Below are 13,932 nucleotides of genomic sequence, written 5' to 3'. Positions count from 1 at the left end.
AAAGTGTTTTTATATTTATACAACATATTATCAAAATTACTATTAGAATTATTTTTTCTGATTCTCATAAAAGTGTTTTTCATAAAAATAAAACACTTTTAAGAACAACACTTTTATTAGAATTATTGTCAAACGGACTTTTAGTTATGACTTTTTTTCTCACTAATTTAGAAATGATTTTTAAAAACAAATTTTAAAAATTACCATGTATTTAAGTTTAAAAAAATATGGCTAAATAGACCTTAAAAATAAATAAACTAGGACAAATGAAATTAATTATTGGGACATGAAAATATTATATAAATTCTGCTTAAATGAAGCCCAATCTGATATAGATATACCATACTCATTCTTTAGTCTTGAGACTTTCCTCTCTTTCACCACTTTTTCTTCTCCTCTTCTCTTTTATGTACCTTATTGTCGTCACAATCTCACCTTCTCGTTCCAAACAAATTTTTTCCCCTGCTAGCTTAGAAAGTGAAAGAAACTGGAGGTAGGAAGACGAGGCTTATGGTGGCGTCTCCCCGAAGTGGAATCTAGGGCGCGGCGGAAGCCATAGGCTTGAAAGAAGGGGAAGTGAAAGGCGGAGGACTTTCGAGTTTTATTGGCCGAGAGGCTAGGGCACGGTGTGATTTGGTTCGATCTCGGTGTGGAAGCTCGGGGAATCAGCTTATTGCGTAGTGGTTTTGTGGTTGTGGGATTTTGGAAACCTTAGATTTGGGTCAGGGTTGTGTGGTTGGCTGATTAAGCTAGGGGCGGGGCTGCCCTTGCGATTGACTGGGTTTTCATGCTGTCAAAACCACTGCCTTGGGATCGGAAGGACTTCTTCAAGGAGAGGAGAGGAAGCACGAGAGGTTGGAGTCTTTAAGTTTGCTGCAAGATAGAGGACTCGCATCAGGGTTCTTGGGAGTTTGCTCGCCGGAATCGGCAGACTTGCGCCGTCCTACAGGTGAGTTGAATCCCACCGGGTTCTTGATGATGTCGGTTTTGCTTTAAACCAAGAAAAATAGTCGGGTTCTTGGAAAATTTGGTCTCCGAGCCCTTTTGTTTTTTATGATTTGTTCCTTTTTGGTTTTTAATTTTGAATTTATTCTCTCCACGGAAGAAGCACGAGAGGTCTGAGTCTTTAGGTTTGCTGCAAGATAGAGGGACTCGCATCAGGTTCTTGGGAGTTTGCTCGCCGGGATCGGTAGACTTTCGCCCCCCTACAGGTGAGTTATGAATCCGGGTTCTTGATGATTGTGATGAAATTCGTAGGTTTTGGTTTAAACCAAGAATGATAATAGGGTTCTTAGAAAATTTAGTCCGAGTCCTTTTGTTTTTATTTTTTATTTTTTATGATTTGTTCTTTTTTGGTTTTTAATTTTTAATTTTTAATTTATTCTCTCCACGGGTCTGATTCTTTGTTTTGGGAATTCAAATCATATCGACTTCCATTTCAACAATAGCCTAAACCTTTTGGACCCTTGGTTGTTGTAATGGGTGATTTCGATACCTTATCGAGGTGTTAGATTGCATCCAATAGAGGAGGACTAGAAGCTTCACTTACAGTCATTTATTTAGAATAGAATATTTTGATACCATGAGGTGCTAGTATTGAATTATTCAATAAGAGCCCAATCTTTTTGTACTTGATTCAACTCTGAGTCTTCTATCAAATTGTTGAATAAAATATTCCAATATTGCAGCTTGAAGCACATCTTTTCCTTGCTTTCTTCATCTTTTCTTGTGTTTTCAGGCTTCTCCACCTTACTTCAATCATCATTGGTTCTTTGGGTTGTCATTCACTCACATTTATGCACATTTTATCTTATTTCTGTTGTATTCTCCATTAGACTTAAACAGCAGTCCCAAAATAAGGGCTTAGCATATATACAAGCTAAAAGATAATGGTTTGCACTCAAAAGCTATTCAAAAACCTATTTCTATATAAGGAAACACATCGGTTTTGAGTACTAATCAACTATTACCATAATAGCTTTCTCCATGAATTTTCAAGAACCTCTGGCATAGGCTTTTTGGAAGGAAAGAGAAAACTAGCTGGATACATAATTCAAATAAGATGCTTAAATGTTTTTTTTTTCATGGAAAAACAAATGAATCATAACAAAGATGAAAAACTGCTAAAAGAACTAGGTGCTATGTATATTCTGAAATCCACAATCATGGATGTACTAGACAATAATTCAGTGACCCAGGCAATTATTCCTTTTTGGCATCACCGGATACTGAAGGTAAAGCGTTCTCTTCCAAACAAACTTTTTGAATGGTTGAATGGTAACTTAATGAAGTGATCATGAATCAAGGTTTCTCAGATGCTCAATTCATCTGCAACATTTGGAGATATGATGATAGACAAGAAGATCAAATCGAAATTTTGAATTATTCACAAGCTGTCCAGACCCATATGAGAACAACTGTCATTTATTTGTCTTGAAAATTCTAGGTGAGTATTTATGACACAGCAATGTTTTCTTGGACCATGCATCGTATTTTAGAAATGTTGAATGCACCTCAGCGGCAATCAAGGTCTTCAATTCTTTTCAAAACTGTATCCAGGACATAGGAAAGAGACAGAAGTATTGACAGGCAACCAACTTCAATAAAATCATTCAACAACCAAATGGCTCATGGTGAGTTTTCTGGCTTTGGGAGGACCATTGTTTTCTACTTCATAACTATTTATGAGTACAATAATGTGCTTGTTCCTTCAAAAAGTAAAATAAAGTTAAAAAAGTTAGATTTTTGTTGAATGAAGGGATGAATTTTCTACTTGTGTTTAGTGGTATCCAGAACTAAATATCTCAGCTAAGAAATCCAATATCTAGCATTATTTGAAGTCCTCTTGCATAGGTCATGGGGAGTTTGCTACACCTATGGAACATGGTTTGGGATAGAGGGGTTGTTGGCTCTGGTGTCAAGATCTATGAAAATAGCTCAATCATCAGAAAAGCTTGTGATTTTCTACCATCGATATAGCTTGATTCTGGTGATTGGGGAGAGAGTTACCTTTCATGCCAAATCAAGGTAACAGTCAAAGCTATCTAAGTTGATAGTGTGATTTTAACATCTGTTGAAACCAAAATAAAGAGTCTTCTCAAATTTTAATAAATATTAGCTATGGAAATAACACTTGATGAGAAAATGATTTCAGGCAGGCAAATATTCTTGACCTCATTAATTTGATTGAATTACACAAAGACATTGGTCTCAATCAACCTATCAACATGAAGGATCTAACTCTGACACTTTAGCTAGAATTTCAATCATTTCAAAGTTCTTAGACACACATTTTATCGAGTCTTACAGTTTTCTATCAACAAAATTAAAAAATAAAAAATAAAAAATCAAATTTTAGTTGCAAAAGACATTTGATTCATTGCAACAAAATAGATTCCTCCAATTCGTGAGAACAAGTAAACCTGGAAAGGAACAAATCATAGCTAGTGAACATTGGATGAGCAATGTTGTCTCTCATTGCAACTGGGCAGTTAGGTCTCCTATCATATTCTAATACCAAGGATACTAATTCAATACTTATCATCACTTCACTTTAAACATTGACAGAACCAACCTGGCTGCATTTTGCAGCAAAGGTGCTCATTAATTCCCAAATGGAAAAAGGAGATTTTCCACAACAGGTTAGATGTCTTAGCTTTCAACTAATTATATACCAGAAGAAGTTAGTTACTGAATGAGAAATTGTTGTAATTTTGAGTAATTTAGAGTCGTGTTTTGTTTTGTTTTTTGCTTTTTTCAATGAAGAAAGGCATTGTGCCTTAACTATATAGATGTTACACAAATTTTTCCTATCAATTTTGGCAAGTTCAAATATGTGGTCTCTGCTTATGATTTTTTTTTTTTTTTTCTGCTGTGGGATTACTTTTATGAGATTTTTAATGTACTGATTAAGCATTTATTTTCTTCCATTACTAGAGAAATTTATGAAGTTGCCCTGTCTTGCTCATTCAATTCCCATCCAAGAAAGTCTATTTCTCCCTCCAACAATTGTCCATCTTGTTTATGCTTGTATTTTAGGCAACTTAATATAGAATAACCAGGCACTAAATCCGGTTTATTTTTCTTATATCGTTCCTAACAGCTCATGATTACACTGTCAAATTTTTATAGCGTGATAATAATTTAGAGATACCTTTAAATACAAAATGGATCATCATGTTCTTATCCTAATGATCATATGCTAAGCATTAGTGTTGATGATTAGGTAGTTTGATTAAGAACTCAAAGCTAGTCAGAACAAGAGGTTAGTGTGAAACCCATCACAAAATTTGGTTGGATGTCAAACCTGGTCCAAGAATTCAACTAGAACATAATTTAATTTGACTGATTTTCAAACTCTTGATTTGATGTTACAGAAAAACAACTAACAAGTATTTTGGAAACAGAGTGTTTCATATCATATGATTATACATGCCTAACAATTATCATAAATCTCAAGTAAAATTAGACCATAATGATACAGCACATAAATAGAACAAAGGCAAGTATATCAGCAAGATCAAATAAAATCTCCAAAGTCAAGTTCTAGGTGCCATATAGAGATCTTGCTGTAAGATTCCCAGTTTTAGTTGGTCTTTTTTTATTTTTTTGGCTACTCTGCCTTTCTACTATCTCATTAAAGAATCCTTGAATGCTGGGTGAAATTATAACATGCCTAGAAACACATAATGCATGCTGCAGCTCCCAACCAATCATGTACATTACTACATGCAAGTTAATTCCGAAGAGCATCTGACCAACCAATATCATATGACACAGGAATCAAGTAAATAAAGTATCCATGGCATTCAATTCAGAGAAATACTGCGTCTAGCGACAGTTGTCAAGAGAACAGATGAAAAGGAAACGAATTTGTAAACGTTAAATTTTGTCATTGAGGCATTTTCTAATTCATTACTGAAAATTTTACATTATTATTTATTAGTACAGTATCAACTATCACACAAACTTGTATTTGTCTCTTAGAAGGTTTGAAACCTCTAATTGGTGATACACTCCTTGTTGCAGGGACACTTTTCTTTGCCATGAGCAATGTTGGTGAGGTGGGTAAATATCAATACACTTGAATATGATTGTCACATCATTTGGGGGCTTTTGACTCTGGAAGATTTCTGATTAATGTCATTAAATTTTTTCTTTTTCTTTTGAAACAATATGCCCCTTGAAGACTTGCTTTGAATAAATAAGATTTTAACTTGTTTAGCATTGTCTATTGTTGTCTTATTGTATTAGAGAGAAGAAAAAATTACACCTTGATTCCATTATTCTCCTTTTCAATTCTATCTAGTTTATCATCTTTGAAAACTTGAAGACCTTCTACTTCTAGCTTTATCTTGCAGAAGGACAATGATTCCTGATCTATCTGAATGAGGTTTAACACCAAGAACCAGATCAGGCCTTGGACAACTCAGATGGAAATTAAATCTTGTCTGCATCACTGCTCCATCTCCAAATTGACTTGAGCTTTTCTTATTTACTGACATTCTATTTTTGTACAGATTTATATACAATGGATCTGTAGAAATTATATTGGATATTGCACAAGATCTCCTCATAGCTACTGATCAGTATCTCTTGCAGGGATAAAGCGTCCCTGTGAGTGTACCATTGCCCATGTGAGTTAAGGAGCTCGATTTTTTGGATATGAATTCCTTTACTGCTTTGAATCAGATTGTGGACACCTGGTGACTCTTTTATTTTTATTTTCAAGGATATATCACTGGAAAATGTTTCAAGAATGCATGAGCTTTCAGAAGCCTTCCATGCTATTTCCTTAAGACACACATGCCTCTTGTCTATCTTGGAGCAGTTTAGTAAACTGAGTTCTAGGGCCGGGTATGTGATGCTCTCTCTCTGTCTCCATATATCTATTTATAACTGCCATTTCTACTAATAGCTTACTAAGGAAGAAGTTGGAAATACTTTTGGAGTTGTAGGAAGTCTCAATGGAGGCAATTGCCTGGAAGCCTAAATATTTGTCTTACAAAAATCTTTAGCTAGCTTTTGATATATGAATTAATATAATTCAATACAAATGATTCACATGTGTACTATTGTCCACTCTAAATGAATACCCAACTAACCGAAGCAAAAGGAGGATAGCGCAATGCAAGAAAAAAAAAATTATTTTTAAGTTCATTGGTCATTTTAGCTCAACATTGGTCTATCACTGGTAGAAACATGCCTCCGAAAATCATGATTTTCCATTGTTAAAAAAAGCCTAACCCACATAATTCGAGGCTATAATACAACTGACATTTGATTCTTGATCTCTAGCTAAATATATTGTATAGAAAGTGTTAGAAAATAAGGCTGCAGGTTGCTTTCAAAAAATTGGCTGCAGGTTATACATGCTTCATCATGTACTAGAAAATAAGGCACTAGTAACATATTAATACACTCTGCTCAATTTCTTTTTGTTTTTTTAAAATAGATACTTCTATTTCTATTTTTGTTGTTATCATGAAATGTAGGTTATTTACTTTTCAACTTTGGGTATAAATATACAAAAGGAAATCAATAAGTTGTACCTAATCTTACAGAACTGTAATTTAACTAATACATCATTATTGGGATTGTCTTAATTTTCTGTTTTTTTTCCTTTCTCTGTTTGAGAACAAGGCTGAAGGTCATTCTGTCCATGATCTTGCTGAGATAGTTGCCCACCTATCTTCATACTTGAAGCATGCTTGACCTAAGTCACATGGAAAAAAATCAGGACAATAAACCTGGATTCTAACACTTCCTCAGTCCAATAAAAAATGAGAGCTTCTCTAATTGGCTTTAACATGTTACTCTGCATGCCAATAAAGTTTCTGCTTTCCCTTTTGATTAGTTACACAAAAATAATAATAATAAAATTAATTGTAGGGATGGTTCTATCACTGAATCTTTCTGGTTCCAGCTAAACACGTACCACAACTACCATGGATTTAGAAAACCATTAGGATTGGAGAGGTGGCAGAGCTGCCTCCTTCAACATTATTCCCAGCAGCACTGGTGCTGCAAAGGTATTAAAAGGACCTGTATCCATGGATTCAAAACCAATCTTTTGGGTTGTCATGAGCCGCATTCAGTTGATGCACTACAGCTGAATCTATGATTCTGTCTTCTCTAGTTGATTTTCTTTGCTGGGTAAGGCAAAGGAATTATTCTGCAAATACCACATTCTAATAGAATGTATGTAGAGCATATGGAAGGGTGGGATTTAATTATATTGTTGATCAAAATATAAATGTCTTTCTTCTTATAAAGATTAATAGTTTTTTCCAACAACCAAGGGTGTTTGATTTTTCTTTTTTCCTTAATTCATATCAATCCCAGTTGAAAGGCACGATGAGTACAGAAGAAACTCAAATTTTATAAAGGAATTCATTTTCCTTGGTGGATGTTTTCCTTCATTCATTAGAGTAACAATGGCCATACTGTTGCATCAAGACCCTGGTATATGTGTGAAACTTATGATGGTGAACTTGTTTTGCACATTTGACTCAGACAAGCCTCTTTATTTCCATTCTTGCTAAACAAATTCATGTTAGGCATTATTGACTTTTAATAGATGTTGTTTGGTTGTGGGAACTCAAGTGAACTCAACTTACAGGTGGAAGCTGAGAGATCTTATCATCAAACTGTACTTGCTACTTTAGAGAAACTATTCGATGAGGTTTGTAATTATACATCCTGCTTTGTTTTCATACTGAGACAAATTATGTACTGTTCTTCATGAGTATCAAATACCTTCATCAGGAGCTGATACTATTCTCATTACTTTTTACATATTTCTTTTCAGTATAACAAAGATTATGACTGGAATACTTTCTCCACATGTTTTATTATTGGAATTTGATGATTATGGAGAAGAAACGAAATGAGTCTTCATCTCAGCCAATAACTATGGAGAAAGATGTTTGCGTTCCTACCACATCCAAGGATGCAAATTCAAATGGATTTGACGATCATGGACATGCAAATCAAAATGGTTCATACTTTATTGCAAAAGTAAAGTCTTTGATCACCTAGACCATCCATTAATTACTGCCTATGGATTACTCACTGTTTTATTAAAATTGATTGATATTGGAAATTCCCAGTTCTTATAGGGCAGCTCACTGTATATTGCTTCACTTACTCCATTCTTTTTTTCTTTCGTAATCTGTTTCATTGCACTATTGGCGACTATTTCACCACATCAAATTATATTTTGCAGCTCATCATCCTCTCATGCTAGGTGTTGTGTCACAGAATAAAGTATCTTTTGTACACTATTTGTAAATGAATGGGAATATATTATTCAATTTATGTAGGCAATGACCATAATGTTGTGTAGAGGTCAAATAACCTTTTTATCCACATCCGAGGAATTATTGCATCCTTCGTTACAAGTTTACTCTTGGGCTTGTTCTAGGAAGTTTTTGATAATGGGAGAACCACAAATTCACAGTTTAAAAGAGTTTTTGGTTAAGATCTAGGGGAACTTTTCTTGGGGTCTAGAGTAAGTTTCGGTGGAGCCAAAATTTGGCATTTCAGAGCTTCAGTTGGTTCTAGAATGTTAAAGGACAAAATTTATTCTTTCCTTGTTTTATTTCTAATGGCAAAAAAAAAAAAAAAAAAAAAAAAAGAAAAATTGAAATTTTTCATAAATATGTTTATAAAAACCTAGATGGCTATATAATTTTGAATTAAATCTGCAGAATAGGATTGTTTCAAGGAAATAGAAAAATATAACTTTCTAAACAAACTGATGACCTTTGTGTATACCTTGGGGTTCCTAACAATGAATTCTTGGCTCCATTTGTGAATGGCTTCACTATGTATCTTCTGTCTGCAACCCTTGTTTTTGTCTGTGGTAGCTGAACTATCATGAGAAGTTTGTGTCAGCGTCATTTAATATTTGCTTAGTGGACTTCTCATTTTTAAGTATTATCTTCTTGTTCTTTCATCGTGCAGGTTATACACCCATTTGATGCTTAAGCAGATGGAGAGCTCGGTCTTTCTGTTGATGATTATGTTGTCGTTCGCCAGGTACCACCTGCCTCTATTGCAAATCCATCTAGCAATAAGAGGAATGTTTGAGACCTTTTAACAGCTTATTGGAACTTTCAATGTTTTGTATTTCCATGTTAAGAATTAAAAAAAAATTTAAATGCCTATAAAAAAACAAGTACTAATTCTTAATAATGGTATATCTTGAAAATAAAAAATAAGAATGATAAAAATTGATTGATAAAAAATAAACCGGGTTGAATTTTTTGTGTTGCAACTTTGAGGTTTAACGTGAGTTGGTCAAATGATCCTTACTTAAGTTGAAAATAGCTTTTGAATTCAAAAAATTATTTATATTTTAAAATATTATTTAATATAAAAAATAATTAAAAACACCTAAGATTTGTTCTAAAAATAATAATTTATTTTTAAAACAAATTTTCAAAAATTTACATTTGTTGAAAGTTTGTTAAACTTGTTTTTCAAGTTAGAATTTTTTTAATAAAAAAAATTAATAATTGAAAACTATTTTTGTTGTAAAAAAAAAAACCGTTTTAAAAAACATTTTCAAGTTAGTTTCAAAATTTATATATTGTAATAGATTTTTAACACTTAATAATTTTTTTTTATTTTAAAAAAGGCTTGATAATAGTGTATTTGATAGTAATTTTTGAAATTATTTTTAACCTAATTTTTTTTTTTTAAAAAAAAATTAGATGTTTAACAAAATTAAAAAATACTTTAAAATTTTGAAAAATCATTATTGTAATAATTTTTTTTTAAGAAACATTAGATTGGTAATTCTCCTAAAGACACTTTCAGAAATGCTTCCACTAAAAACACGAGCCTAATAGTGACAATAGTGACAAAGAAATCATACATTTGTGATCCTCTCAAATTGCAGTAGTGATAGACAAATGTATACCATGTTCTTGTACCCACCTTGGGTGTGAGAGACAAACTATAGTATTAGTGACATATATCACACTTTTTTGTCACGCACCTGTGGCCCTACACCCATGATTGACAAATCACACATTTGCTATTGCATGCATGTGGCCCTATACTTGCCATGAGAGGCATAAATCATGGTAGTAGCAGACAAATCTCAATCCTCCCAAATCATTGTAGTGGTAGATAAATCATACATTTGTGATTACATATAATTAGACATAAATAAATGGGGGAGTGATTTCAACTGGAGACCTCTAAATAACCTAAAATCTGATTATGTTAAGTAATCAATTTTCCTCAAAGTTTTAAGTTATCAAGAAGGGGACCCATATTTTGTATATCATATTATAACAAAAGCAATATTAGTCTAGGTTAGGCTAGTCTACATAGGTGGTCTAAAAATATTCTTGGCCCCTGACCTCCAAACTGGTTTCTCCTATTGGCAAGAAATAAATATAATGACCAAAGAACTTGTTGTAATCCTTGGTCTAATTGAAATGTAAGTTGGCATTCCATGAATTGTTTGGGGGAATATAATTGAATTTCATTTATTCTTGTATTTGGGAGTTCAAGCCAGGCAAGACACAATAAATTTTTGTGAGCATGTTAGATACATTAAAAATCAATATATGAGGAAGTTCAAATATGATCATTAAAAAACAGGAACTAGAAAAAAGGTATTAGAATGTACAGTAAATTGCAAGAGACAATCTTTTGTGTTTGACTGGTTCAAAGGAAGGGATGTAAGCATGGAATCCTATAAATATACAAGCTTTTTGGTTGTCTTACCCTCAAACCCCCTCTTATTATGGGATGTTAGTTCCTTTCCTTTCCTTAATAAATTTTTTCTATTTACTTCAAACCTCCTCTTATTATGAGGATGTTTGTTCCTTTCCTTAAAAAAAAAAAATTATTTACTCTAAATTCCTATTTCATGCAGTATTGTTTTTTGGTTGGAAATTTATGTGACATGGTCAGTGCACAACTAACATGATTTCCTATTTAAGATTTTTTTTTTTGAACCAATGATTGCATAAGAATAACCCATTACAATTTAACCTTTTTTTATGTCTAGCATGGAAACATTGAAGAGACATCTTCCTATTTCTGGACCAGAGGGACTTCATGAGCTAAAGAAAATTGTTGAAAGGTTTGAGGAAAAGATTTATTCTACTACCACAAGCCAGGTATATCCATCATGCTAGTATTTACTCAACCATTCCTCAAGACCTATGAACATTTTTTGTATCTATCCTTAGTGTAAAAGATTAAAGTGCAAAACTTGATATTATCTTATCTTACTTTGTCATTAATAATTTGATGAATTGATATATTTTTATTTTTACTTCTAATTCAGTCTGATTACCTCCGAAAAATATCTTTGAAGATGTTGACAATGGAAACAAAATCTTTTAATGCTACAACCAATTCTCTGCCATCCAACTCTGCTGATCACAGCAAAAAATCCCTTAATGACAAGAAATCCCCTGCTAGGAAAAAGGCCCTCAGATCCAGGTAACAACATGAAGAAGTAATGTGTTTTTTTATGAAATGCAACAATCAAAATTTTGTTTCTATGAACTGAAACAGTGGAAATTTTGCTTTTATGAAATGCCACAATAGAAATTTAGTTAACACATCAATATATTCTTCTTTCATTTTGTAGTTACACTTGACATGCATTACATTTATTGTGTGCACCCATGTATTATATGTGTACATACATGTATAATTCTTTTTCTATTTCCATGGCTACACATTCCTCGTGTTAGGCAATAAAAAATTTGTGGTTGAGCTTAATTTATGCAGGACGATTTGTATTGAATAGGGTATGGAAGCAGTCAGTGGCTGCTTCTTTCCTCCCTTCCTTTGGGTTGGAGGGATAGTGCAAATCCTTTCAATTTGTAATTGTTGTCATTATAGTGTGGGGCATAGCCTTGAGATTTACTTGTATTCTTAGGTTTTCTTAATAGAGACTATTTGTTCCATGTCAAGTCATGTTTTCATGATTTTGGATTCATTATGGTTTTGGGCTGATCATTATTTTGGTTTCTGCATGAAATAATATGATGTGGGATATGGGGTTGACATCTAATAGTAACTGATATTTCTTTTTTACTTTTTTGCCTTAATATGAATCATTTTTTCCCCGCGCATGGATATGAGCATATTTTGTTTGATTTGAAGATACTTGATTTATAAGTACTTCTACAAAAGAATTGTATGTCATTCAATATAATGAAATTAAACTTAAGTATTTGTTATTATAAAGATTGAGTTGTTAAGTGTTATTTGTACAACTTGTTTGGTTACCTATATTGACAGTTGTGACCTTAATTATGTGGGATTGTAGTTCAATTGGTCAGTGCAATGCCTTTGCAAGGCAGAAGCTGCGGGTTCAAGCCCCGTCAATCCCAACTAGACCAATGATAGGGTTGTGAGTCAAATGTTCTAGGGGTCATCCTCTTTTCATAATGTTATTTTTTCTCTTTTGTTACTTCGCTCAATTGCATTCTTATCTTACTAGATAATGTACTTGGGTTGTTCGAAATTTTCTTTTATTTATTTATTTTTCCTTTTTTTTTCTCATAGATTGGCTTGATTTCTTGTACTTGACTTTGTACCTAGGTTTGAGTTATGAAAATCATGTATGTGGTAGTTTGTGGTTAAGAAATCATTGAAAGTTGTCTTATTGAATCATTGATATGGTAAAAAAAACTCTTCACTTATGCCATTGTATTTTAAGCAGTTTGTGTTGTAAAATTGCTTTGTCTTTGATGGTAGATTTGTGTCACTTTCAAAAAAATTTCAACCCTACACAATCATTGTTGTATACCCTATGCAACAAGAAAGAAATGATGTGTTTATATTTTTTTGTTGATAGATGTTGTGATTCACAAAATAATGAGTAACACTATGTGGTTGGGTTCAATAAGAGTGTTGGAAGTCTTAAAATGTGATTGCATCTTTATTTTGCTTTAAGTTTGCTTTGGTTTGTTAACCTAAAACCCACGTTAGTTATTGGCGATTTAGGTCAATTTCCAACTATAGCTTGGTGTCTTACTCTATAAGGAATAGAAAGAGGCGAACAAGGGTCCCACTAGGATTTCCCTTATGTAAATTGCATGCTTTAATTAATATTTAAGTTGGCTATTAACAAAAGAAGAGGAAAAAAGGAAGCACTAAATCACAGTGGTAGAGCCAACTTTATTTTAGTAATCCACTACAAAAGTTGTTTGTTTCTTATTATTTTTGTGGTTTTCTTAAGAAATAATATAATGTGGAATGCGGGGTTTAATAAGTTCAAACCTACGACAATGACAAGAAGTGTGTGTTTTTTCTTCTCTGCCTTAATATGTAAATCAACTTATGCTTTTGTTGTTAGAGCAATTGGTTTAATAAATGTTGTTTTTAACAACCTATTTGGTACTTATGTGAGATTGGCATTTCACACTTTCTTTTAAAAACATGCAACTCACTTCTTTTAAAAGAAAATTTGTTTTAGGTTTAAGGCAAAAATCTCACTTTCTTTTAAAAACATGCAACTCATTTCATACAAGTTGCATTCTCTTTTTGGTTTTCCAAAAACTTTGTTTTTATTTTGCTTAAGTTTGAACTTGTGCCCCCAAACTAATGGGAATGTCCTTGGCCTTGGTAATCTTTTTCACTTGAGGTTGAGGATGTATGGGTTATGGAATATTGAATGAAGATTTGACAAAACCCTACATAAAAGATATTTTAAAATTTATCCTTGCTACCAGTTTCAACTTAGCTAATGACCTTTTAGTTTGAAAATTTGTTTTAATTATTTTTGGAGTGCATTAAATTTTTTTTTCCACAATTGTGTGATGTTACTCACTTCTTGAAATTGATTCTAGAATGTTATTTGCATCGAAAAAGCTTTTCCCAAAGTTGATTTATTTAGTTGGTTATATACCTTGTATAACTAATGTCTTTGTAAGTTCATGCCATGCA

At 32.8% G+C, this 13,932-nt stretch overlaps 1 protein-coding gene across 26 annotated transcripts in view; it reads left to right on the top strand.

Annotated features, from left to right (window-relative positions):
• The first annotated feature begins 347 nt into the window (after positions 1 to 347).
• Positions 348 to 13,932, top strand: part of LOC104878060 (mediator of RNA polymerase II transcription subunit 15a) — a 39,501-nt gene continuing 25,916 nt past the window's right edge. For 2 of the 26 annotated variants that reach the window (XR_009466358.1, XR_009466356.1), the window contains exons 1-12: positions 348 to 949; positions 1,106 to 1,211; positions 2,307 to 2,446; positions 2,560 to 2,633; positions 4,780 to 4,874; positions 5,029 to 5,636; positions 5,732 to 5,856; positions 7,622 to 7,684; positions 7,811 to 8,019; positions 8,968 to 9,042; positions 11,033 to 11,144; positions 11,315 to 11,472. Coding sequence is in view for 1 of the 26 variants with exons in the window: in XM_059738905.1 (XP_059594888.1) it covers positions 7,925 to 8,019; positions 8,968 to 9,042; positions 11,033 to 11,144; positions 11,315 to 11,472; positions 11,786 to 11,843 (498 nt within the window). In the remaining 25 variants the exon portion in view is untranslated. The other 24 variants (XR_009466372.1, XR_009466370.1, XR_009466363.1 and 21 more) reach the window with 24 other exon arrangements.

The sequence above is a fragment of the Vitis vinifera genome, chromosome 8, assembly GCF_030704535.1.
Source record: "Vitis vinifera cultivar Pinot Noir 40024 chromosome 8, ASM3070453v1".
NCBI lineage: Eukaryota > Viridiplantae > Streptophyta > Magnoliopsida > Vitales > Vitaceae > Vitis > Vitis vinifera.
Note: the sequence above shows the minus strand (reverse complement) of the source record. Positions and strands in the feature narration are given on the sequence as shown.